Below are 25,640 nucleotides of genomic sequence, written 5' to 3'. Positions count from 1 at the left end.
ACTATAATCCTTATTTTCTCCTTCCATCAAATGTTTAAATTGCAAATGAATGTGCTTCACTTGCCCCAGGAAGAGGGAAAATCCAAGTGCAGAACTTGTATCAAACACTTCAATAGTGGAGCATGTCCTTAACATGAGATTTTGCAGATTTTTTACTGTTTTGTTTCAGTTTGGCAAGGGGAATAAAAAAAAAAATTAAAACCAGGAATTTTTCATATTTTTCCCCATAGAACAGTTTTAGTCTCTAGACCTGCAGGAAGAGTACAAAAAGAAAGGAATAGAAATCATAATCATAACCCATAAATGTACTATTCGCATAGAGGAAGGAAGCAAAACATTTGTTCCTGATTTATTTGATATTTACCAATATATTCAACAGGTCAGCAAGTAAATACACTCACCTTTAGCCAAATCCTCCTCTTCCTTTTTGTTGGCTGCTGTACCAGGATCTTTGGCAACTAGAGCTGGACTGGCTTTTGCCTGTTCAGCAGCCTAGCCAAAAGTGAAAGATGTAAAAATTAATTCAACAAAAAACTGACAACGCATTAAGTTCACTGTTTTAATTTGTATTCATCTGCAATATAAAAATCTGAAGTAAATCAGAGCCTTTCACTCCTCAGAGGAACGTTTTATTAAGATGAGAGATTTCATTTTGTTTGCCAAACACATTATAGAATTCCAGACTACAAACTGTAAAATACATAACTGAGGAAAAAAAAGAATTTGTGATACCATTTAAGAACAATCACAAAATATAATATACCTGTGAACCAATAGCTGGGAAAGTAACTCCTTGCTCCTTAAGATTTTTTATCATAGCAGATATTAAACTAAGCTGTGGGTCATTCTTGAATTCATCAGTCCATTCCACCATAAGGGCTTTCAGCTTTTCACAAACTTTTGGATGACCCTGCAGGTATAGTAGAAACTAGTTAAATAACATACGAATCTGTTCTTAATTCCTTAATTTCAAATAATTTCATGTTACTGTCAATAAAAACCTATATAGACACTTTATTTTGAAGCCAAGTGTATCATTAAGGAGTATTTTTATTAGAAAGGGAGAACAGTACACTACAGCATTGTGTTTGTACTAGTATAATACATACTAGGCCCAAAATAGAGTAGAACAAGGTTATATAAAAGCCCTGTATTATCTTCATTTCACCACAGCTGTACTTAGTGTTTCACTGCTGTATATTTATTAATTAGCACAACACACTCCACCTCCCCTGAACAGAATACATAAGTAACTGTAGTGTGAAGTGGCATTCAGCAAGTTCTTTCTCACAGCCAGAGTCTTTCCAGTAATCTTGTATCCTTCCCCCTGCCACCAAATTTCCAGTCTTCCAAAAGTAGATTCCACTCCACTTTCAGATTACCCCAATTCTCTGTCTGATTTAGCTTTTCTATTAATTATATAAATCAGTGCAATACATTACCTTATTCAACACATTGCTTACTTCACTGGCAAAATCTCTTGAACAGACTTCTAAATGAAAGATTTTACCACAGTTTGATACACATGCTCCTAGAAGCTAAAGAAAGAAAGATTAAAACTCAGAGAAGATTTTTTTGCAATGTAACTTTTCAGGAATGAAAAGCAATACATTAAAAAGGACCTACTGTTAATGCTTGCATAGCAACATGGGGATCTTTATGATTCACTCTCTTCATAATAGAACGGAGACAGTCCTTAGGCCTAAAAAAAACAACACAGATTTAAAAAAAATGCAATGGAATTAATATTTCCTATTGCACACATGACAATGCATGACAATGTTAAAAGACAGCAAGCCCTGCTGAACATGGTCAGCAAATTATTTAGTAGCTTGTAAGTGCAACATTAAAAAAAATAAACAACATTAACAGTTGTAGCCATTTCTATCTGTAGGATTGCTAGCTTCCCTAGTTATCAAAACCTCTCAGTTGGTTACATTACCTTTTGTAGTTAGGAAGAATTACTGTAAATACTCCAGAAACGCCTAAAATCCCTTGCAATTAGAGAACTGTAATTCTTTGTAGTCCATGCACCTACTCCTCTGTATTTCACATACATATCTAAGAACATTTGCTTATGTACTGATTACCAATACCCTTTTGCTACTTTTTTTTAAATTACCACTGCTACGTTCTTTAGTCTCTTTTAATCTACAGAATAACATTTATAAAGCAGATATGCAATGAACCGCCAAGTGCTACAAAAATTGCTAGACATTCTACATCAATGTTTCAAAACAATTAAATACAAGATTCAAATCTTACCTATGCTGTGGTAGGTAGAAATAATGTGAAAAGGAAATTTAAGAAAGAATTTGAATGGGAGTTTCAGACATGGTTTAGCATATTCAAATCTGTGTGACTTTCTGTTATTTTTTTCTGCCTTTAAAGGTGGCGGAAGGCTGAGCGAGGCTGAGGTCAGAATTATCATAGGCATAGAAGCATTAGCTGTTGAATACCCCTGAAAAGATAATCCTGAAAGAGGGTAAGTAGGGAAAGAGGAAAAGGGAAGGTAAATGTAAACTAAGAGATTTTATGCACTTCTGAAGTATTTATAGTAACTTTCTTTTTTGAAGCAAAATTATTTTTCTATTGAACTGATATCCAAGAACTAACACGAAACTTAGGTATAGGTTACACCACTGCTTGGCTATACTATATTTGTCAGTGTCTACATTTTACAGAAATGTCCATTTCATATTTAGTAGTACTAATTATAGAAAATGCTGTCACACAGCAAGACTACATATCACTCAGTGTATACCATCATATAATCAATTATTACAAATGAAGGCTATAAGGCAAGCACCACCTGCTATCTATTAATTATCCAAGACTTCTCATATGTTCACTTTAATTGAGAAAGAATACATGCTAACATTTTCAGAAATAACTGCTTTTCATAACCATTAATTTATGAGTAGAACTATCAAACTGATACGAGCGCAAGCACAAAGAAGTGCATGTCCATTAATTGTTAAGCCAGTATTTATAAAGGTAGGATGCAGGATCAAGAGCTTAGCAATTCAGAGGCAGGACTATTAGCCTAAGGTTTTTTTATTAAGGAATCCAAAGTCTTATTAAAAAGTAATAAAGTAACAAGAAAGCCTCAAAACTAAATGATCTTCCACATGTGTCAAGCACAACTTTGAAAAGGTAAAAAAACCAAACCACAAGAAACCCCTCAATAATTCATAAAAACACTTTTAAAAGAAAAAAAAAATTATTTGCTTATATACTTAGCAGAAATTATCAATATTTGAGTGTTAATGCTTTAACATATTCAGTGTTTAAAAAACTCTTTTTATTGTGTCTACACCAAAAAAAAGATAATTCAGGCTTACCAATGACTAAGAATCCCCATTCTAGACAGAACTGTAATCCTTATTTTTACTTCAAATTAATTCATCATACAATTTAGTTTGTAAATTATGAGAAGCCCAATGCAGAAATCAGAGGGAAGGCATGCACCCCACAAGAACAGAATTCTATTTATTAGGCATCTCTCCAGACCATGCTATACAAATATCAGGCCGCAGTTCTGATCCAATAATTCTATAATCAAAATTTCAGAAGCAGCACAGTGAGTGGGAATAACAAATCAGTAGGGGGAAAATAGGGCGAGATACAATAGATTATATATATATATAAAAAAAAAATATACTAATATATAAAAAAACCCACAATAATATTTAAGTTTTAGTTTTGGAGAGTAAAAAAATAATGTATTTGATTATATTTTATTTCACAAAGACAAAATTAACAGCAATTGGAATCTAAAATACTTTGCACAAAATATTTCATTTATTTTCAAGAATTTACTGTTTATTTACAATTTAAGGTAACTGACTGTGTGGCTCAAGACTACACAGATGACTCAAGTTTCCTCCTCGCTCCTTTAGAAACAAGTTAGTCAAAGCGCTTCCTGGTCAGCCTGTTAGACATACATACACTGCAAAGTATGTAAAACACTACTGAGATTGGGTAACTTGAGGGGGGGGCGGGGGGGAAAGAACTTCATTTGAAAGACTATCAAGTCAGCAATTTTACTGTTCTCTCTTGTATGAACAGGCACAAAACCGACCAAAGAAGAATCAGCTAACCCGAATACTGACTCACTGAGGCTGTGATTAATCCATAAGGAATCAGGACAGAGTTAGGCAAGCAGCAATACAAACCATTTCTCAATGACAATTTTTCAATATGCACCCCCAACAGAAAATGGTACAATGAACATTCCTATTTTCTCAACTGTTGATGTCTTCTCCCAGTCACTGACTTCCATTTTTTTTCAGCCATCATTTTTATTAAGTAACTTTTCCAGAGAAAAACTGAAGTTGTGATAGTTTAAGACATAAAGACTGATATGTCTCATTAAGTTAATACAAAAGGTACAACCATCTCAAAGCCAAATGCAAACAGAATTAGACTTGGGAACTGGCTAGCACTAAAGTGACTGAGGAAGGAGGGAACACTTCATGCTAAAGTATATGTGGCCTTTAATTTTTCCTTTTATTCTGCTTAATGAATCATTCAAATTTTATAACGTTATTTTACTCAGAGATGATAAACTATAGGTTCAGTTGTATAAGCATTTTCACTGCAGAAAACCAACACTGTCCAAAAATCTATACCTCTTCTGTAGTCAGATGATTCAAAATGCCCGTCAAATATGATAAAAGTTTTTAAAATAAGTTTTCAGTAATGCTGTATAAAACCAGGAAAAAACTATTGCCTGTAATGGTAAAAGCTTTGTTTTAATCATGTTTCCATGTTGAAAAGGCAACTTGCTCACTGAACTACCAATATTCCCCAAAAATGGGATGCAAACAATGTAATATGCAACTGCAGGCTATGAGCTCCTAAAACAAATTCAGAGATTAAAAAAAACCTGTGATTGTCTTGTAGTTAGACAAATTTTAGATAATTTTAAGAACCGGATACGTGAAACATGCAGAAAGTATCAAAATATTTCCACGCTACGTATGGAAACAGTTTATATATGCTATTGTAAAAAAGGCATATTATTAAAAATATTACTGAATGTACTGTCCTTCCAGTATTTTCCATGAAAATTCTGGCATCAACTCTAATCAATTAGATTTTAAAATTCACAAAAACAAACAAAAATAATCAGAGAGAGATTCAGCGGAATTCTAACTTGCTAAAACCTGTTTTAGTTGGTTGGATTAAGGGAAGAAAGATAAAATTTTAGCTACTGGAGATTCTCTGTAACCACTGTATGGCAATGTAAAAATTAACAGTAGCAATTCTGTTACAGAACTGTAACTAATTTATCTTAAGAGAAAACATAGCACCTTTGTAGCATAACAGGTTTCCAACAATAACTCTGGATGTAAACAAGTTGTTGGCAGACCTAAGTGAGACAATGTGCCATGTAACACTACCAGACAAAAAGTGCCACTTAATAAAGAATAGTCCTTCTAGTCTACTGTGGCTTCAGTTGTAAGACAATGTAAATCTAAAATGCTGCAGGCATGCAATGGAGCATGACTGGTACAAAGAAAAAACATAAAGCAGAGATTTTATAATCTAAACTTCTGCCAAAAACAATAACAGACAGCTTGTATTGGACTAGAATTGGTTAAAAGATTAAAGCAGATCCCAGCTAAGAAGACTAGCATCCTCGCCACAGGAACGTAAACTGCAGAAGAATTTGAAAGAGCATAGAATATCTGATTTGAACTTCTTAATGGGGAACTTTGGCTTTACCTTGCTATGGCATGACATAATCCATCAAAACAAAGAAAACCCACTATCAGCAAGTTTTAATAGAATCTGAATTTAAGCAATGAGTCAGCTGGCAGTGTATTACAAGCAGGGCAAGTATTACAAAGGTTAAAGTCACAGCCAGGATAAAACCACTGTTTTATTGAAAAAAAAAAAAACAACCAAAAAACCCCAAAAAACAACAACAACAAAAAAACCCAACAACAAAACACACAAACACAAGAAAACAAAACCAACCAACCAAATCCCACAAACTGTAACAGAAATTCCAGCTGTCTCAGAAAAATTTAGCTGCACGTTACCAGAAGATCTCTAGCTTTGTCTGTACTTCCAAGCAGCTGTCTCTTGCAGGTCTGTTGTGCTCAAAATTGCTGTGAGACTAAATCTTGCCTATGGAAATGCATTCAGTGATTAAATAGAATACTGAAGCCTTCAATAATACAGTTATTTTTACAGGCCCAGCATCAACATGCACAAGGAGGAGAAATGCCGTTTTACACATACAGACTTATATGAAACATTATTAACAACTTGCCAGCTGTTATCTTAACTACAGTTACACACAACAGCACAGAAGTCTCAATATGCCATGCTATTTATAAGTACTCCTCTAAAGACTATCTCTAATCCCAAGGAACAAGCTTATTTGCAAACCTGTCCTTTGGAACAAAATTCCCAGGTGGAAATTTGCTGTCTGACATCTCATACTGTTTCCTGCAGTCTTCCAAGGCAATCCAAGTCATTCTCAGAGAAGCCTTTTACTAAACAGTAGCAATGGCATAACTCTCTTTCCCAGGCTATTCCTTACCCAAATTGTTACATGGAATGCTTGGATAAGATGTATTTAAAATATTTCCAAAGCCTAATACTACACTGAATAAAACCACTATAGATACATTGAAATAATGTCTTTTAACTGTATTTTTTATCTGCTAACTCAAATCAGACTTTAACTTTTCATGTCCAAAAAACTAAATGCATGCATAAAGCCTATGAGAGAGCTCGGTGAAGAATCAATAATGGAAGCATTAGCAGCCCATATTAAGGTGTGTTTAATTTAAGATCACATTTTCAAAATGCACATTTAGCAAAGCCCTGATGTCAGACAATAGCTTCTCAAAACAAGGGGAAGAAACACAGAACCTCATTTCTTTCTGTGACAAAGACAGTGGTAGTCTGGTGGTGAGGACAAGGGAAGGGCAGCATATGCTAAAGCATATGTTGGTTTATACACTGGTTTTAGCAAAGTTTTGACAAACAGCTGAAGCTCATACAGTCTCCCGATCACCCAACTGGTGAAATATGGGGTGGATAAAAGGATGATAAGGTGGGTGGAAACCTGGCTGGCCTCCTAAGCTCAAAGAGTTGTCACCAGTGGTGACAATTCCAGCTAGAGGCCAGTAACTAGTGAGGTCCCTCAGGTATCTCTGCTGGGACCAACACTGCTAAATGTTTTCACTAATACCCTGCCTGAGTGATGGGAGGCAGTGCACTCTCAGCAACTCTGCTGACAACAGCGAACTGGGGGAGAGCAATCAATATGCTGCAGGGCAGAGCTGTTATTCAGAGGGACCTGGACAGGCTGGAGAAATGGGCAGACTGCAACTTCACCAAGTTCAACAAGAGCACAGGCAAGATGTTGCACTTCAGATGGCCTGCCCCAGCAAAGGCCAGGAGCTGACCACCTAAAAAGCAGCTCTGCAGGAAAGGATCTGCAAGTCCTATTGGGTAACAGGTGTCAGCGGTGCAGCCTGGCAGCAAAGACAACCAACTGCATCCTGGGTCAAACAAGTGGTCAACACAGCCAACAGAGCCAGGGAAGTGATCCTTCCCCTCCGTTCTGCACTTGTAAGAATGCATCTGGAGTAGTTTGTCCATCTAGGGGCTCCCCAGTACAAGAGGGAAATGATGCCATTGCAGTAAATCCAATGGAGGGCTCCCAGGATGGTCAGAGTCGAGTCACATACAAGCAGAGATGGAGAACTGCTTTCAGTTTTGAGAAGAGTGGACTGAAAGGATATCTTACTGCTTTCTACAACTAATTAATCAGACAATACATAGAAGATGCAGCCAGACTCTTTCTTCAAGCTGTTGGAACAGGGGAAATTGTAATCAGACTGCAGGATTATGTATTTACTTACTTAACTGCACGGGCAGTTAAAGACTGAAATGCTGAAACATGTTGCCCATAGAGGTTGTGGAAACTCTGACCTTGGAAGCATTCAAGACTTGACACGGTCCTGAGCAACCTGATCTAATTAAGACCTGTTTGGAGCAGGGGGGGTTGGACTAGATGACCTCTGGAGGTCACTTCCAACCTAGATTATGATTCTGTAAGAGAAGTCTCTCATGAAGTCTCCTGGGTTTACAGTGACACTACTAAAGCATATCAGTTTGCCTATTCTGTTACATCGGTGAAAAGCTGCTGTACAAAAGTCCTAATTTTAACAGATTAGCTAGTATCTCCAAGGGAGGAATTGCAAAATATTTGAGCAGAAAATCCACCTATTTTCCTTTTACTTGTAATAAATTCAAATAAAATTGAGCTGTTGCAAAAGTCTATACAAGAAAACAAAAATTTCATTCCACTCATGGAGTCATGAGACTGAAATAACAAAATTTAAAAAGTTTGGGGAGGAAACATCTAATGTCACTTACCCTGTGCGTGACTGTCCAACTTTATCACAGATGTCTAAGATAAGGCCCCAGTCCTCTGCAGTATTCATCTCACTGGTTGCTTTCTCTGATGAATAAAGTATAAGTAAATCAAAATACAAATTTAAAAAAGAAGATAAAAGAATTTAACAAAATTGTCACCAAAGATGCTGCAATATTACCTCTTTGTATATTGTTAAATGCATGACAAAACCCTGTACTTAATAAACTCATATATTGAAAATGTTATACCTAATTCTTTTTAATTTTTGAATGTTCGCTTGTGGCCATGAATTTAAACTCATAAGCAAATGCATATTTTGGTGTTGTCTTCAAACATAATAACGATATACCCAGAATATGACAAAAGTAGTATAGCTAGCAACAGATTTTTTTTTCCATTTGGAACTATAAAGTTTAATAGGATATGAATACCCAAAGCATTAGTTCACTGTTTGCAAAGTCAGATACAACTGCATTTACCACTTCCTCAGACACTAAACTAGTGTGTCTTGCATCTCCTTTCTGTGCATTACAACTCAACAAGAAGGATTCAACAATTCATTAAATAATCACTAAGCTTGTATCTCCCCATGATCATATCTGGTTTGGATGATATATTTCACTGCCTCTTTTCAGCTCTAGAGACTGCTAAACCAAAGCTAATCTCATAGAATTCACTGGAACTCCTTCTTCCAAATCTTTTGAATAGAACAAGAAGAGTCCCTGCTGAAGAGTGAAAAAATAGACAGCATAGGTGGAGAAGTAGTAGATTCCACTCCAGAAAAAGGGGGGTGGGGGAGTGGGGGAGTGGAGAAGACGACGCAAAAAAGACTCCTTCCCTATTTCTCTCCCAGAAAAGTTTAGGTACACTGAGGATAACAACAAATGCAAGTGTGGAAGAAACTGAGCCTTACACTGCAGCCAAATGGGAGATTATCTAAACACTGATAGATCAGATCAGGGATGGAGAACACAAGGTCATGCAAAAGCAGTTTCCATTATTCAGCAGAGGGAGAATAGGCACAAAATAGTACACAAACTTTGTTTCCTATCCCTGCTTCATCTAATATTCACCTCTTAATCTACAAAACATAACATATGCCTCACCAATGAGTACCATTCCTCAGGGAATTTCTCAGACTACTTAGTTTTATGAAAGGAACCAAAGATTTCCTATAAAAACTTATCTGCCAGGAAAGATTCATTATCCATATCAGCACTTGCAAGACTGCAGAGAACAGAAAGACAAAACAAAACACCTAACCTCCAAAAGTTACTAGGAATTACTCATCCCAAAGTTGATGGCTTGTCTTTATGAATGAGTTTTTCTGTCCTACAAATTGAAGTCAGGTTACAGTTAATTAGTTCCTTCAGAACAAAAATGCAGAAAGAAAAGTTCTATGGGTATGTGCTCTCAAAGTATTTCTGAGGAAAAATTACACACTGTCATATACAACTAGAATGATAGCACATCAGTTGTACTGCCTGATGCCACGAAAACAGCAGAGCAGTATAGGGAAATCCTAAATGGAAATTAGTTACAATTCTGTATGTTCTCTCAGATAAAGTAAAAGAGCACTGCCTCTTCTCTCTAAACTGAACCAGAAAACTTATTTGTTTACAAAAAAGTCATAATCAACAAAAATATGAAAAATTCTGTGTAGAAACCATCCTAACATCTAGCACTAATATCTATCAGCTGATCACAGAATCACAGAATCACTAGGTTGGAAAGGACCTTTAAGATCATCAAGTCCAACCATTAATCCAGAACCACCATGTCCCCTAAACCATGTCCTGAAGCGCCACATCCACACGTTTTTTGAACACTTCCAGGGATGGCGACTCCACCACCTCCCTGGGCAGCCTGTTCCAATGCCTGACCACCCTCTCAGTGAAGAAATTTTTCCTAATATCCAATCTAAACCTCCCCTGGCGCAACTTGAGGCCATTTCCTCTTGTCCTATCACTAGTTACTTGGGAGAAGAGACCAACACCCTCATCGCCACAACCCCCTTTCAGGTAGTTGTAGAGAGCGATAAGGTCTCCCCTCAGCCTCCTCTTCTCCAGACTAAACAACCCCAGTTCCCTCAGCCGCTCCTCATATGACATGTGCTCCAGACCCCTCACCAGCTTCGTTGCCCTTCTCTGGACACGCTCCAGCACCTCAACATCCTTCTTGTAGTGAGGGGCCCAAAACTGAACACAGTATTCAAGGTGCGGCCTCACCAGTGCCGAGTACAGGGGCACAATCACTTCCCTGCTCCTGCTGGCCACACTATTCCTGATACAGGCCAGGACGCTGTTGGCCTTCTTGGCCACCTGGGCACACTGCCGGCTCATATTCAGCCGGCTGTCAACCAGCACCCCCAGGTCCCTTTCCGCCGGGCTGCTCTCCAGCCACTCCTCCCCAAGCCTGTAGCATTGCATGGGGTTGTTGTGGCCAAAGTGCAGCACCCTGCACTTGGCCTTATTAAACCTCATACAGTTGGCCTCTGCCCATCGATCCAGCCTGTCCAGATCCCTCTGCAGAGCCCTCCTACCCTCCAGCAGATCAACACTCCCACTCAGCTTGGTGTCATCTGCAAACTTACTGAGGGAGCACTCAATTCCCTCATCCAGATCATCTATAAAGATATTGAACAAGACTGGTCCCAGAACCGAGCCCTGGGGAACACCACTCGTGACCGGCCGCCAGCCGGATTTAACGCCATTCACCACAACTCTCTGGGCTCGGCCATCCAGCCAGTTCCTCACCCAGCGAAGAGTAAACCCGTCTAAGCCTCGAGCCGCCAGTTTCTCCAGGAGAATGCTGTGGGAGACGCTGTCAAAGGCTTTACTAAAGTCCAGGTAGACAACGTCCACAGCCTTTCCCTCATCCACTAGGCGGGTCACCTGGTCATAGAAGGAGATCAGGTTGGTCAAGCAGGACCTGCCTTTCATGAACCCATGCTGGCTGGGCCTGATCCTTTGGCTGTTCTGCAGATGCCCTGTGAGCACTCTCAAAACCAACCGCTCCATAATCTTCCCTGGAACAGAGGTCAGGCTGACAGGCCTGTAGTTCCCAGGATCCTCCTTCCGGCCTTTCTTGTAGACGGGCGTCACATTGGCAAGCCTCCAGTCTTCTGGGACCTCCCCTGTTAACCAGGACTGCTGATAAACGATGGAGAGTGGCTTGGCAAGCTCCTCCGCCAGCTCTCTCAGTACTCTCGGGTGGATCCCATCAGGCCCCATAGACTTGTGGATGTCCAGGTGGCTTAGCATGTCCTTGACTGCTTCCTCCTGGATTATGAGGAGTACATTGTGCTCTCCATCCCCGTCTTCCAGCTCAGGGGGCTGAATATCCTGTGGATACCTGGAGTGGCTATTAAAGACTGAGGCGAAGAAGGCATTAAGTACCTCAGCCTTGTCCTCGTCCTTGGAGACAATGTTCCCCGCCATATCCAGTAGGGGATGGAGATTCTCCTTGCCTCTCTTCTTGTTGTTAATATATTTGTAAAAACATTTTTTATTATCCTTTACGACTGTGGCCAGACTGAGCTCTAGCTGGGCTTTTGCCTTTCTAATTTTGTCCCTGCTTGACCTAACGAGATCTTTGTACTCTTCATGAGTTGCCTGTCCCTTCTTCCAGAGGTGATAAACTCTCCTCTTTTCCCTGAGTCCCAGCAAAATCTCCCTGTTCAGCCAGGCCGGTCGCCTTCCCCGCCAGCTCTTCTTACGGCACATGGGGACCGCCTGCTCCTGCGCCTTTAAGATTTCCTTCTTGAAGACTGTCCAGCCTTCCTGGACCCCTTTGTCCTTCAGGACTGTCTCCCAAGGGACTCTCTCAACCAGTGACCTGAACAGGCCAAAGTCTGCCCTCCGGAAGTCCATGATAGCAGTTTTGCTGAGTCGTCTCCTTACTTCACTCACAACTGAGAATTCTATCATGTCGTGGTCGCTAAGCCCAAGACGGCCTCCGACCACCACATCTCTCACCAGTCCTTCTCTGTTTGTAAACAGCAGGTCCAGCAAGGCACCTCCCCTGGTGGGCTCACTCACCAGCTGCGTCAGGAAGTTATCCTCCACACACTCCAGGAACCTCCTAGACTGTTTCCTCTCTGCCGTGTTATACTTCCAGCAGATGTCCGGTAGGTTGAAGTCCCCCACAAGAACAAGGGCCAGCGAATGCTGGCCAACCACTTTTTCTTTCAATCTACTATTGTTCCAAATCATGCTTAGAACTAGTACAGCTAACAATCAGAGAATTTTTTTATTTTTAAGTCTTTTTCATAAAGGAAACATGTCAACTGTGAAGGAAAAATTGAGAGGAACACCAGAATGGCTGAATCCACTCAGCACGCCAAATAAAAATGCTAAAACGTGAGAACAGAGCAATGAGACTGTACCCTGCTTATATCAGTTAACATTGTTTCATCACTCCAGAATAACTGAGGATACCTTAAAAATACAGGCAAAAGAGATGGGGCGGGGGGGGGGGGCAAGGAAAAACCCATAGCAGAACCATGCATTATACTTTTCCTGCTTGTTATTTATCATTTTTATATATACGGCTCTCAGTCATCTGTAAGCAGAATACTTGTGCGACACATGGTAAGACACCTGAACCGAATGCCTTGCATAGAGCCATCACAGTCAAAGACAGTCTTCCGTAATCATAGTCCATAAGCACAGCAGCTGTACTGCTTCCAAAACCAGCCTCAAGTCCAAGGCACCCTAACCGCTTTTTTGAAACACAGAGCCTAAGTAGAATTGTACCTGAGCTGAAGGTGTGCCTGCACGACATTCCCAAAACTGAAAACAGCTGATAAGCACAGTCCAGAGACACACAAAACAGATCACACAGAGGCAGTTTAGTTTCACGACTCCACTGTTGCAGTTCATTTGCCATTCTGCTGGAGCTGGACCAGCTCCAGCCACGGTGTGTCTGCACGGTGCCCTCCAGAGCCCTAAGTTCCCACCAGGCTCAGCGCTCACACTGTCGTGGTTTAGCCCCAGCTGGCAACTAAGCACCACGCAGCCGCTCACTCACTCCCCCTCCCGCAGTGGGACGGGGGAGAGAATTAGGAAAAACCTCGTGGGTTGAGATAAACACGGTTTAATAGGACAGAAAGAAAGAAGGGAACAATAATGATAATACCAACAAAGGAATGTACAAGAACAAGTGAGGCCCAATACAGAAATTGCTCACCACCCCGTGATCGACAGCCCGTCCCCGAGCAGCGATTTCCACCCCCCGGCCAACTCCAGTTTATGTACTGGGCATGACGTCGTATGGTAGGGAATATCTCTTTGGCCAGTCTGGGTCAGCTGTCCCGGCTGTGTCCCCTCCCAGCTCCCCGTGCACCCCCAGCCTGCTTGCTGGCAGGCCAGCACAAGAAGCTGGACTGTCCTTGACGGCTCAGCAACAACCCAAAACATCAGCACATTATCCACAGTTCCTCATCCCAAATCCAAAACACAGTCTCACACTAGCTTCTGTGAGGAAAACCAGCTCTATCCCGGCTGAAACCAGGACACACACACAGCCTCGCAAACCCGCACCGCTCGCTCACACCTCACGCTGCACTTCAGGTAGCGCATCCTTCAGCGGTCAGAGCTGAGAAATCCAGTGGAGCTGAAACTTTGACCTTTTCCATTTTTCTACATACAGACAGTTGTCTGCACTTTTGGCAACAATTGATCCTTCTTTCCTTACAATGTCATCAGAGAGAAACAGCATGTCAATCGGTTATGGCTTTTACAAACCAAAGAGTAAAATAATGTATGCTTAAGGTTTAAAAATACCAACAAATTATCTTCTATGCTAATTTAAATAGTTTGGCTACAACTAAAAATAAGATGATGATTGATGAAATCCCTGATCCATCTCAACCACAGAGATTACAACCTTCAATTTAATCCTCAGTAAGAATATTTTGCAAATTTATCCACAAGTACAATTACAAGTCTTCTATCATGGCTACATTCCTTCTTGGAATTTGAATTTCGTCCTGTATAAAAACTGACATTTGCTTGCAACCTTCCCCCTTGTTAGTCAAGATATTTTCTCCACCAGCAAACACTAGATAGTTTCCTACTAAATTTCAGCTTGAAACCCAGTTTCATTGTGTACTTTCTGTCTCCTGTAGTAACAAGCATCCATTAATTCCCCCAGATAATAAAATTAATTGTAAAACACGAGGAAAAAAAAAATTGCCTCTAGAGTTTTAGTTAAATTCTGTCTCAGACAAGGGCAGTTAAAAGTTAACAGAATACTGTGCATGTTAGCAGTGCACTATCTGACATTGACTGTCCACAAAAAAGGCCACTGTCTCTGTCAGAGCATTAGCGAGTGACTATCACCTTTCACCACTCTGGGAACAGGAGCAACAAAGACACTTTGACAAAATTCCTATGTTGCATCCGTGTTCTGTAGACAAAATTATGACTTAAAGCTACTTAAGTTAAATTACTTACACTATTATCACTTAAAATCCATGAATGCTCTCTGTTCTAACATGAGCCACACATTCACAGCCAAAAACAACTTTGAATGTGCATTCAGTATTTGCTTACCCTGGCACCCTACCAGCCTTCAGGTACAGCTGACATGTCACTGTCAGACTCTATCTGAGTACCAAACCGGACTCTGATAGGGAAGGAAAAACAGACATTTGTATTTAAAGTTGTTAGGGTAGGTTAGCACAGGAGATAAAAGATAACTTAAGCCAGAAATGTTCTTCATCTTCTACCTCTGATCAAAAATAATTCTGACATAGCAATACTGCTGTTTACTTCAGACTATCCCTCCACCTCATCATTGCTACAAAATCTTATTCAACTTACTGAACACCATGCCAGGATCAGATAACATTTCAGACTTTACTAAAACAACCTTAAAGACAGTGCTGGCTTCTTCATGAAATTGGTGTTCTTTAAAACTTATTAATCCTATGTCAAACACAAAGGAAAACAGGACTACATGACACAGAGGTATACATGATGGAACTTTGTCCCTAGTTTTCTGAAACAGCTCTCTCCCATAAAGCTGTATCACTCAAATTCGAGGCATTGTTTTCCTAGCACAAGCAAGGCCTACAAATTAATGTAGTAACTTTAACCAGTGCAAGACTACAAAATCTTACGTCGTCTCAGATTGTAGTTAGTAGCTTTTAAATTTTATGACTGCTTTTTTTCCGCCCCCTTTTTTTTTTTAATTACAGGTCTTCAATTTTCACTTTTATTTTTCTAGGACTTCTAAAATTATTTTCTTACAATTAATTCCACAGACAGACAAAGTGGTAAGTGCCATCATTTCAGAGGAAAAAAATACTCTCACGAATGGCTTCTTTGGATTCTGCTCAATATAGGAATATCTTTCTAAGTAACTTCAACAATGTATTTAATTCCTAAAACAAAAGCAAGACACACAAACCCAAAATATCACATTTTCCAGCCACTTCACAAGGCACAGAGGATGGGATCACTAGGCTTCTCCCTTTATACTTGTTCTGTACTCAGAACTTTAATCATACCAAGCCAGACCAATTCCATCTTGTCCATCATTCAGTCTCTAATATATATTATACCTAAAGAAGCATATGCCTAGGAAAACATAAAAAAGAATAAGGCAAACATTAGTTGTACTTCCCTACAACACACCTTTCAGCAACCAACAATTTGCAGCTTCATAACTCCCGAGTCAGAAATGGTGCTTCAACCACAAAAATGTAATCATAAATCACATATAAAACAATTAATTAAGAAAGTGTTCTGAAGCAAAATGTATCTCCTCTGATAGAAATCTCAGCTGTGGCTGTATCTTCAAAATTTCTCAATAAGTTCTAGTACATAATCTCCTTCAAATAAAACATCTAGATGCTGAAATCATATTTCCAAACATATTTTCTATCTTTCCCCCCCCCCCCAACTAAACCTCTGGATAAAATTTATACAAACGGGCTCTTGCATGGGCTCTTTTAGGGTACCTAAATAAATCAGCCTCTCCTTGTGCTGTGAACTTAATTGATTTTGTTGCGGCTCTATTTCCCTCCAATTTACATAAACCTGAATGCTTGGAGCATCAATAAAATTCTGTTTTCTCCTCTGGTTTTGTGCATTACGTAGAAATTATAACCAAAGCAAAGTTATTTGCACTGTGATTCTATTCCTATTCCATACAAAAAACAACTGCAGTTGATCATTTTAGGACAGAAGCATCAAACTTTACTCAGAAAAAAAATAATAATTTCTGAATAATTCATAGTTGTCCTAAAAGAAATTTATCATCAGATTTATAAAGTACTATTAGATAGAAGAAATGCAGCACATGCTGAGAAAAAGCTACTGCCAAACTTAGGTGCAGATAAGAGAAATATAAATATTGCTACAGATTTTCCATGCAAATATGGCTAGTCACTTGATTTCTCTGACTTAGTTCTGCACCTTAACAACAGCATTTTACTGCATTATCAGAATTTTGCAGGAGTAAATACTCTCATCAATGTTCGGATACTGCAGTGAATAGCATGATGCATTTCCTAAGGTAGAAAACTTAAAAGACTACCCATTGCTAACAACATTTTTAGAGGGAAGTCTTGGCAGGTTTGAGCTTCCTAAACTTTAGATTTTACTGACATTTATTTTTAAAATATTCCAATCTTAGAACCAAGCTATTCTTCTTCTACAAAGTTTCAACAATGTTAAAACTACCTAGAATTTCAAGAAATAAAACAGCTCCAAACAGCTCCAAACACAACACTTACAATTTACATGATTTCACAGAATCACTAAGGTTGGAAAAGACCTTCAAGATCATCAAGTCCAACCATTAATCCAGCTCCACCATGTTCCCTAAACCATGTCCTGAAGCGTCACATTCACACGTTTTTTGAACACTTCCAGAGACGGTGACTCCACCACCTCCCTGGGCGGCCTGTTCCAATGACCACCCTCTCAGTGAAGAAATTTTTCCTAATATCCAATCTAAACCTCCCCTGGCACAACTTGAGGCCATTTCCTCTCGTTCTATCACTAGTTACTTGGGAGAAGAGACCAACACCCACCTTGCCACAACGCCCTTTCAGGTAGTTGTAGAGAGTGATAAGGTCTCCTCTCAGCCTCCTCTTCTCCAGACTAAACAACCCCAGTTCCCTCAGCTGCTCCTTATAAGACTTGTGCTCCAGATCCCTCACCAGCTTCGTTGCCCTTCTTTGGACACACTCCAGCACCTCAGCATCCTTCTTGTAGTGAGGGGCCCAAAACTGAACACAGTATTCAAGGTGCGGCCTCACCAGTGCCGAGTACAGGGGCACAATCACTTCCCTACTCCTGCTGGCCACACTATTTCTGATACAGGCCAGGACGCTGTTGGCCTTCTTGGCCACCTGGGCACACTGCCGGCTCATATTCAGCCAGCTGTCAACCAGCACCCCCAGGTCCCTTTCTGCCAAGCAGCTCTCCAGCCACTCCCCCTCGAGCCTGTAGCGTTGCATGGGGTTGTTGTGGCCAAAGTGCAGGACCCTGCACTTGGCCTTATTAAACCTCATACCGTTGACCTCTGCCCATTGATCCAGCCTGTCCAGATCCCTCTACAGAGCCCTCCTACCCTCCAGCAGATCAACACTCCCACCCAGCTTGGTGTCATCTGCAAACTTACTGAGGGAGCACTCAATCCCCTCATCCAGATCATCAATAAAGATATTGAACAAGACCGGCCCCAGGACTGAGCCCTGGGGAACACCGCTTGTGACCGGCCGCCACCCGGATTTAACACCATTCACCACAACTCTCGGGGCTCGGCCATCCAGCCAGTTCCTCACCCAGTGAAGAGTAAACCCGTCCAAGCCACGAGCCGCCAGTTTCTCCAGGAGAATGCTGTGGGAGACGCTGTCAAAGGCTTTACTAAAGTCCAGGTAGACAACATCCACAGTCTTTCCCTCATCCACTAGGCGGGTCACCTGGTCATAGAAGGAGATCAGGTTGGTCAAGCAGGACCTGCCTTTCATGAACCCATGCTGGCTGGGCCTGATCCCTTGGTTGTCCTGTACATGCCCTGTGAGCACTCTCAAGATGAATTGCCTGGTACAGAGGTCAGGCTGACAGGCCTGTAGTTCCCAGGATCCTCCTTCCGGCCTTTCTGGTAGATGGGTGTCACATTGGCAAGCCTTCAGTCTTCTGGGACCTCCCCTGTTAACCACAACTGCTGATAAATGATGGAGAGTGGCTTGGCAAGCTCCTCTGCCAGCTCTCTCAGTACTCTCGGGTGGATAAGTTGAAGCAGTTAAAACAAGTATGAGTAAAAACTGTCAGAATATTCTACTAAAATAAGGTTTCACGGATATAATTCCTCTTCCCCAGTTGCACATCTCTCAAATGAAATACTGACATTCTCAGTAACTGAAGTTACAAAGAAAAGAATGGGTAACACACATGGCTAAAGAAAGTCTTGACTCACAGACTAAAATTACAATCAGTTTCTAGCATGGTAAAAAATCCTCAAAAATCCACTGTGTCAATGTAAGCACCACAGAATTATCAAAAAATTCCACACTCTACTCAGCCTTCTCTCTTCCTCTCCCACTGGAAGTCTTGTTTTCTCCCCAAGGCTAAATAAACAGTTTTTCCCCTCTCTCTCTATATGCAAATACTAAAATTCCAAAGTACCATAAAATTATAAATGTAACTACTTCATCTCTTCCATATAGTTTAAATAGTCCTGAAAGACTGAAACTGACTGCAAATTTTTCTTTCTTTTTGCAATCACTCGCCAAGAAATTCTGATTACATACCATTCCACATCACTGAAGTTGAAAATAATTAATTTTGTTCTTTTTATCTGTCAAATAAAATGAACAAATGCATTTGTTTGCCCATCCTACAAAAGCACCGCTTTAATATTAACCACTCTGCATTTCACTAGCATGCTCAGAACTGCACAGAAGAATATGTCCAACCAGATTCCATTTAAACAAGATTGAAAATAACCTCTAACAGGCAATGCCACCATAGAAAGAAATTAGAATTCCCTGTTGAACCATTAACTTCAGTAAAGCTATTAACCAACTTCTGTATCCCCATTTACAGTATTCCTAAAAAGTCCTCATGGGAGCACTTGTAGGAGGTGTCCTATGAAAGCACTGCTAGCTCATCCAAGGCAAAGTAAGCAGCGGTGACTGAGCTGACATGAGGCCACCGCAGCTCATTCCTTCAGAAGACTATGTAGGATCTCGCCATGCATGAGGCAGCCTAGCCAAGATAGACATTGCTCAACTCAGTAAGCTGAGCAGAACAAAGGCAAAAGGATTCAAGATCTGGTAAGACAATGCTGAAAGCAACAGTAAGACAAGCTGGACAAAAAGAGTTTAGATGTTTAGACATCTTATGGCAAACTGACAAATCCACAGAACTCAAACTACCTTTCACCTAGAAATATTACAACAGAGCCAGAAGGTGAGCACATTAGAGATATATGAGAATGATTATGATTACTCTGTAAACAAGGTGTATCACAGGCATGTTATACCAATACATGGTGCCAAGATTTATATGCAGAGCCCCACAAACCAAGCCACAGTAGAAGCAACATTTCAGAAGGAAGATCAGCAAGAAACTTGACTTTTCACATCAAATATATAGTCTTATTTTTATCATCTAGAGGAACAGATTTTACATGTCGGACAACTACTTCGATTCTTCTGAATTTTGATATTATAATGCACACTGTCACAGCTGAAATGAAGGGAAGCACTTAAAATGACACTTCTTCCCTTAGAGGAAAGAAAAAGCATTACCGGCAAAGTTCAGTCTACAAAAACTCCTTTGCCTACAGAACATACTATATTGGCTTCAAATTGCCCAGCTACACTCAAAGTGTGGTGATCCATTTTCAGAAAGGGGTACTGAAGATTTTCCTGTTGGCTATTATACAGAAGGGGTATTCCACTCATTTTTATCCTGTCAGTGTTGGCCATTTTTCACTGAGAACATACAAGAAAGGTATCTTTAGTGAGAAGTTCTTGTTTTTCCTAAACATCTTTATAAATAACTGAAAAAAGGGGGTGGCTATAGCTCCTTTCCCACACATTTTCTACTGAGCCTCCCTGTTAGCTCACAGTTAATAATATCCTTCTCCCTAAAACAATGCTGAGAAAAGCAGTAAGCCAACTTGGGCAAAAAAATGCCAGCCTTATGACAAGCAGAACCAACTCTTGGAATTCATCTTCCCTTGCAGCCAGAAGCTAACTCACAGCCTGCAGTCTCCATAATTACCTGGGGTCAAGAACCTCCCCTGCAACAATTTTCCCTTCCCTTTGGCAAACCTGGCCTAAAGAGAGAAAGCCCAGCTCAGAGACAGAGGTAATTGCATGGTTATGATGATGTTGACTAACCAATGGGATAAATCTAAAGAATAATGAGTTTAAATAGCAGGAGTATTTTATTGCAAGAAATTGCACCATGGGAATCATGGTAAAAGCATTTCTTACATTCTAATACATCAAAATATACACTGTGGTATCTTAACATCCCTACTTACCTACAATCATATGTAATTCATGCATATTGTTAAATATCTAAGGAATTGTGAGCATAAAATGATCAATAACTGCTGTAGTTAATAAAACGTGGGGAAAAGCATTGCAAGTTGCATCAGGTTGACAGTTCTACTATATCGCTAAACTACCTGCTTAATTTCCTGTTACTGTAAATAGTAAGCATGAATCTTTTCTTTCTTCCCACTCCTGTGGTACCTCAAACTATCACACCAGCTAAATGCAAGAAGTGCCTTCATCCCTTACTGTGCATAAGCGAGAAAAATCATGCAAACCCCCACAACTTTTTTAAACACCTGTTCTTAATACCATGTGTGATTTTATGACAACTCACACCAGAACCTGTATTTATTGCAGCTTATAAAACTTCAGAAATAAAAAGCTTACAGCAGGGAGTAAAAAGTTCTTCCAGTTCTCTTCTTACAACATAGATTAAGTTTACAATGCTTGTCATTAAGTTAGAAGAAAGTATGCACTATATTAAGTCCAGAGGTACAGATTTTATTCTTCAGATAACATCTGAACGACACTTCAGAACTGCTTTAGCGGTAAGTTCTTCATCAGACCTTGCCTAACCACCGCTACATTACTAATTAGCCTGTCATGACAGATTAGTCTTTTGGTTCTCAAAGTACATTTCACCATTATTTTGCCTGCATCAAACTTACAGATAAACCTGCATTTCTCAGGAACAATTCTCTGGGAGTTCTTTTATTATTAAGGTTGTGAAATATGGCAGAAATAGACTTCCCATCAAACTAATAAGAACACCATTAATTCTAACTCCTTAAATGGAGGACTAGAGTCTCAGTTATAACCTCAGCAGTCCAGCGTCTTAAAGGTTTTTTTCTTTTGTTAAATTCCAATATTATGTTCCTTACTTGGACACACTGCCAAAGATTCACAGACTTGATTGTGAAAATCAACACTGACTCATGTCACCCTTCCTGTTGAAATATTCCTAAATATCGTAAAAAGAGGATTCAGAAAACAAAAAGTATTAGGACTCCTTGAAGATGACAATGGCTTACCTCCTCTAATCTCTGGGCAGCTTAAAGCATTCTTTAATATTATTAGTTTAACAGTTGTCTTAAACAACATTCTTTTGCCAATCACACCTAAAGAAGAGGTGCACCCCTCAAAAATCTCTGTACAAAGTTGACACCAAATGGTAAGCTCTTAAGGTTGACGAGGTTCCACAGCAGGAGCATGCTAATAGGACTAGCCAGACGCCAAGGACTGGCCAAACCAAGAAATTTCTCCTTCTGAACTTAGAGATGCTCATGCTCCTCAAAACAATGGAAAACAATTCCGTTCCAGATGTGTTCTCTGCAATCCATCACCCTCAATGGTTCCAAAATAATTTCCAACTATTACACAGTACTGATTAGCTGTCCAGCAGACGAGAATGCACAGCTATTACAGCAATACTATCAACTACACCAATGTCCAAATTCATATGAAATTAAGAATAGCTTTTGACTGCCCTCCTGCTTCGGGAATCTGATTTTCAAAAGAAAACTTTCTTGTTGGGCAAGAACAAAAGCAGAGCACTCAACTTTCATTCTGAGAAAAGAATTGAAAAATAACACTATTGCTTGACAAGTTTTGGAAGTTTCCCGAGAACATGAGAGCTTACTTTACAGCTGACGTTATCTTTTGAAGCCTGCCAAGAAGTTCATCCAGATAATAGCACATTCTCATGAGGCCTCGGGGAAGAAGGGCCCAGGACACTTCCCGGGAGACTTCATCATTCCCATCTCCCTGGCACAAATCCAGTTAAGTGATGGATAAAGGCAGCAGGCTCCTGAAAGTAGGCTGCCACCAACTGAACAGCCTGCTGCTCCTTCAGTCTCCCTCAGGACACCATGAAAGGGGCCAACAGAAAGAGGTTGTGTGTTACTGGTGAAAATTAGCCCGTTGCCTCCTATTTGCTTTTCCAAGAACAATTTGGGATTGAGTGGTTATTTCCCTGTGCTCATATGGTATACAGAGTAATATTTTTGAAACACATCTACTGATGATTGTACTGGGCAACCGCAGTAGGTAAAGTGTTGGCATCCTCTGCACCTAGAAAACAACAAATAACCCACCGAAGTAACAGCGGGGTGCTACTGCCCTGCACTGTGAAACTTACAGCATGGACAAGCACATCTATCAGACTTCGCTCTGGAGGCACCCAATCAAGCAGTCTGATCTCCACTGCTAGGCAGCTGCCTTAGGAAGGAAATAAGTGATCATTTGCCAGAACCTCAGCTATAGCTTCTGAATCTTATTAGTTCAAATCATTCTCACAGATAACGTTACTGATGTTTCAATCCTCTAATGGTCCACAGAAAATTGGCAAGCAGTGCGATCTCTTCCTCATTTTCAACTGCCAAACTACACCAGAAGACAGTGAAACAATTAGGAAAAACTATTTTCAAAATAAGTCACTGTCAACTTTGCCACCAAGAAAATCATAAATTGAAGGGCAGTCTTCAGTGGAAAAGTATTCTTAACTGTTCAAAATGAGAAGAAAAGCGAGCTATGCTTTATTAAGATGCAGCAGGCTAAGGATTCCTGATAACATACGTACAGAATTTACAGTCCTTCATTTATGCACTAAGCCTTCCCCCTGAAAAGATGCATACTTTTCAAACAGTTTTGAGTTGCCTTTTTTGAAGAGCTGAAAGAATTAAATCACAGCCCTGACTTCTAAAGTTGGATAAACATTACGAAAGAAACAATGTAGTTGAAAGCTACAGCAAGTATAAGGCTAATACAGAAATTTATTCCAAGAAACATACACAGTGTTATACTGAAAATAATCTAGGGTGGTAAATAATTTTGGAAATATAATGGAAAATAATCTTATCCAAAGATGAGAAAAAGTCCCTTTATGTTATGCTGTTCCCCAGACAAAGCTTTTATCACTCAAAGTAAAACAATCGTCAGCAGCAGGTAGGAGACAAACTGCATTACACAAATCGCAAATCAGACGTGCAAAACGAATTTTTAAATGCCTGTATGTTATTTTACCTTTAGTTTGGACACATCAGCATTAAGCATAACTTCTGCCAAGTACAAGCCAGACATTTCCTCTCCATCTAGTCTGGCCTTGGAACAAGCAAGGTAGCGATGAAACCTGATCACAGCACATCAAGTTTCACTTGAAATGGAAAAAGGAAGCCCCCGCAGGAATTCACTTTAAAGCATTGAACACAACACGGTTTGACAATTTTCTCGTGCCTGCCTGTGAAGCAGTTGCACACAGTGCTTTTCACTTTCCGTCCTTTCAGCAACACACCAGCACGAGCATTCCTCACTACTCGTTTTGCTACGCTGCAACGTTACTTCTGCTAAGCAGGCCAGCTTCTTTCCCACAAGCGTCCCCGTGCTCGCCTCCTCGCTCGCAGCCCCACGAAGCCAGGCAGGGCCCGCAGCAGCCCCCGCCGCCCCCGTGCTGTCCCCGACCAGGCCGCAGCCACCGCCGCCCGCAGCTAGAAGGCGGCCCCGGTCCGGCCGCTCCCCTCCGCAGTCTGACCGCCGGCCCGGCGGGCGTCGGCCACACCAGCACCAGCAGAGGGCTGTGGGGGGAGCGGGTCAGCAGCCCGCGGGGAGCCAGAGGCGGCAGCGGGGTCGGAGGGAGGGCCGGCCGCGGCGTTACCTCAGGGGGAGGCCGAGGCGCCACGGGAGCCACTCACCCACATCCTGGTCGAAGGGGTTGGTGGCGAAGAGCGGCATCGCGGGGCCCGGGGGCGCGGCGCGGCCAGCCCTCCCCTCCCAACAGCACAGCGGCGGAGCGAAAAGCCCTCAGCACGACGACGACGGCGTCGGCGGCGGCGGCGGCTCCTCCTCCCGCCCGGGGTACCTCCACCGCCCCCTCCTCCCAGGGCCGGGGAGCCAGCCCGCCGCGCGCAGCATGCTGGGAAGCCGGGGCTGGCTCCGCCGCCGCCTGACGGCACGCGGTCGCCCCACCGCCCCCAGCGCCCCGCCGCCCGGCCCCGGCTCCAGCCGCGGGCCCGCCCCGCGGCGCCCGCAGCGGCGCAGCGCCCAGGGAGCGGGGCCCGGCGGGCGGGAAGGCCCCTCAGGCCCTTTCCGCAGGCACCCGCGGCCCAAGCTATGCCCGGCCCCCGCCGGCCTCGGCAGGTGGGTGGGCGGGCGCGCGGCCTGGCTTCGCTTGCCGCCCGGGTCCCTGGGGACACCGGCAGCGCCTCGCTGCCCCCCGGGCCGGCCCCAGTCGGCCCCGCCGCCACAGGCCAGGCATCTAAGGGCCGGCAGGACGGCTCAAGGTGGGGGTTTATTTTGTTTAGTTTTGCTGGGCTCTTTCGTGCCTCCCTCGTTAGTAGGTGAGTCGGTTTCGTGTAGTCAAGTTCGCTCCCTATAGAAAGTTTTCAGAGCTTCCTTATACATTGGGCTGTCTGAACCTTTTCATTGTTGCTTCTCAAGTAGGTGGCCTGACAGCAAAGGTGCAGTGCGGTGGTTGTGACGGCGTCTTTCACAGCATGGCATGGGAGCCTGACCACTTCGCGGATAGATCCTGTTGAGTTCAGTAGCTATCGCTGCTGTTCACAGCACCTGGAATACCCCGTCGCCTTTGGTTGAGCAGTCGTATCTTGCTGCTTCACTTTATACAAATATCTTGTTGGCTTCGATGGGATGTATCCCACGATAACAATTTGATTCATAGGATATGACATGTTCTGCCTACTCCTG

At 41.6% G+C, this 25,640-nt stretch overlaps 1 protein-coding gene across 2 annotated transcripts in view; it reads right to left on the bottom strand.

Moving 5' to 3' along the window:
- STAM (signal transducing adaptor molecule) overlaps nt 1-24,671 on the bottom strand; it is a gene marked incomplete at its 5' end in the record, with an annotated part of 36,129 nt that extends 11,458 nt beyond the window's left edge. Inside the window, 6 exons of one of the 2 annotated variants that reach the window (XM_082015303.1) lie at nt 402-492; nt 764-910; nt 1,443-1,538; nt 1,627-1,702; nt 8,410-8,494; nt 24,629-24,671. In XM_082015303.1, coding sequence (XP_081871429.1) covers nt 402-492; nt 764-910; nt 1,443-1,538; nt 1,627-1,702; nt 8,410-8,494; nt 24,629-24,668 — 535 coding nt within the window. The remainder of the gene's footprint in view (nt 1-401; nt 493-763; nt 911-1,442; nt 1,539-1,626; nt 1,703-8,409; nt 8,495-24,628) is intronic. The other variant, XM_082015302.1, reaches the window with a different exon arrangement.
- Nucleotides 24,672-25,640: the final 969 nt, after the last annotated feature.

The sequence above is a fragment of the Phaethon aethereus genome (genome assembly GCF_964289735.1).
Source record: "Phaethon aethereus genome assembly, chromosome: 2".
NCBI lineage: Eukaryota > Metazoa > Chordata > Aves > Phaethontiformes > Phaethontidae > Phaethon > Phaethon aethereus.
The sequence above is the reverse complement of the archived record's forward strand: the minus strand, read 5'-3'. Positions and strand labels throughout refer to the sequence as shown.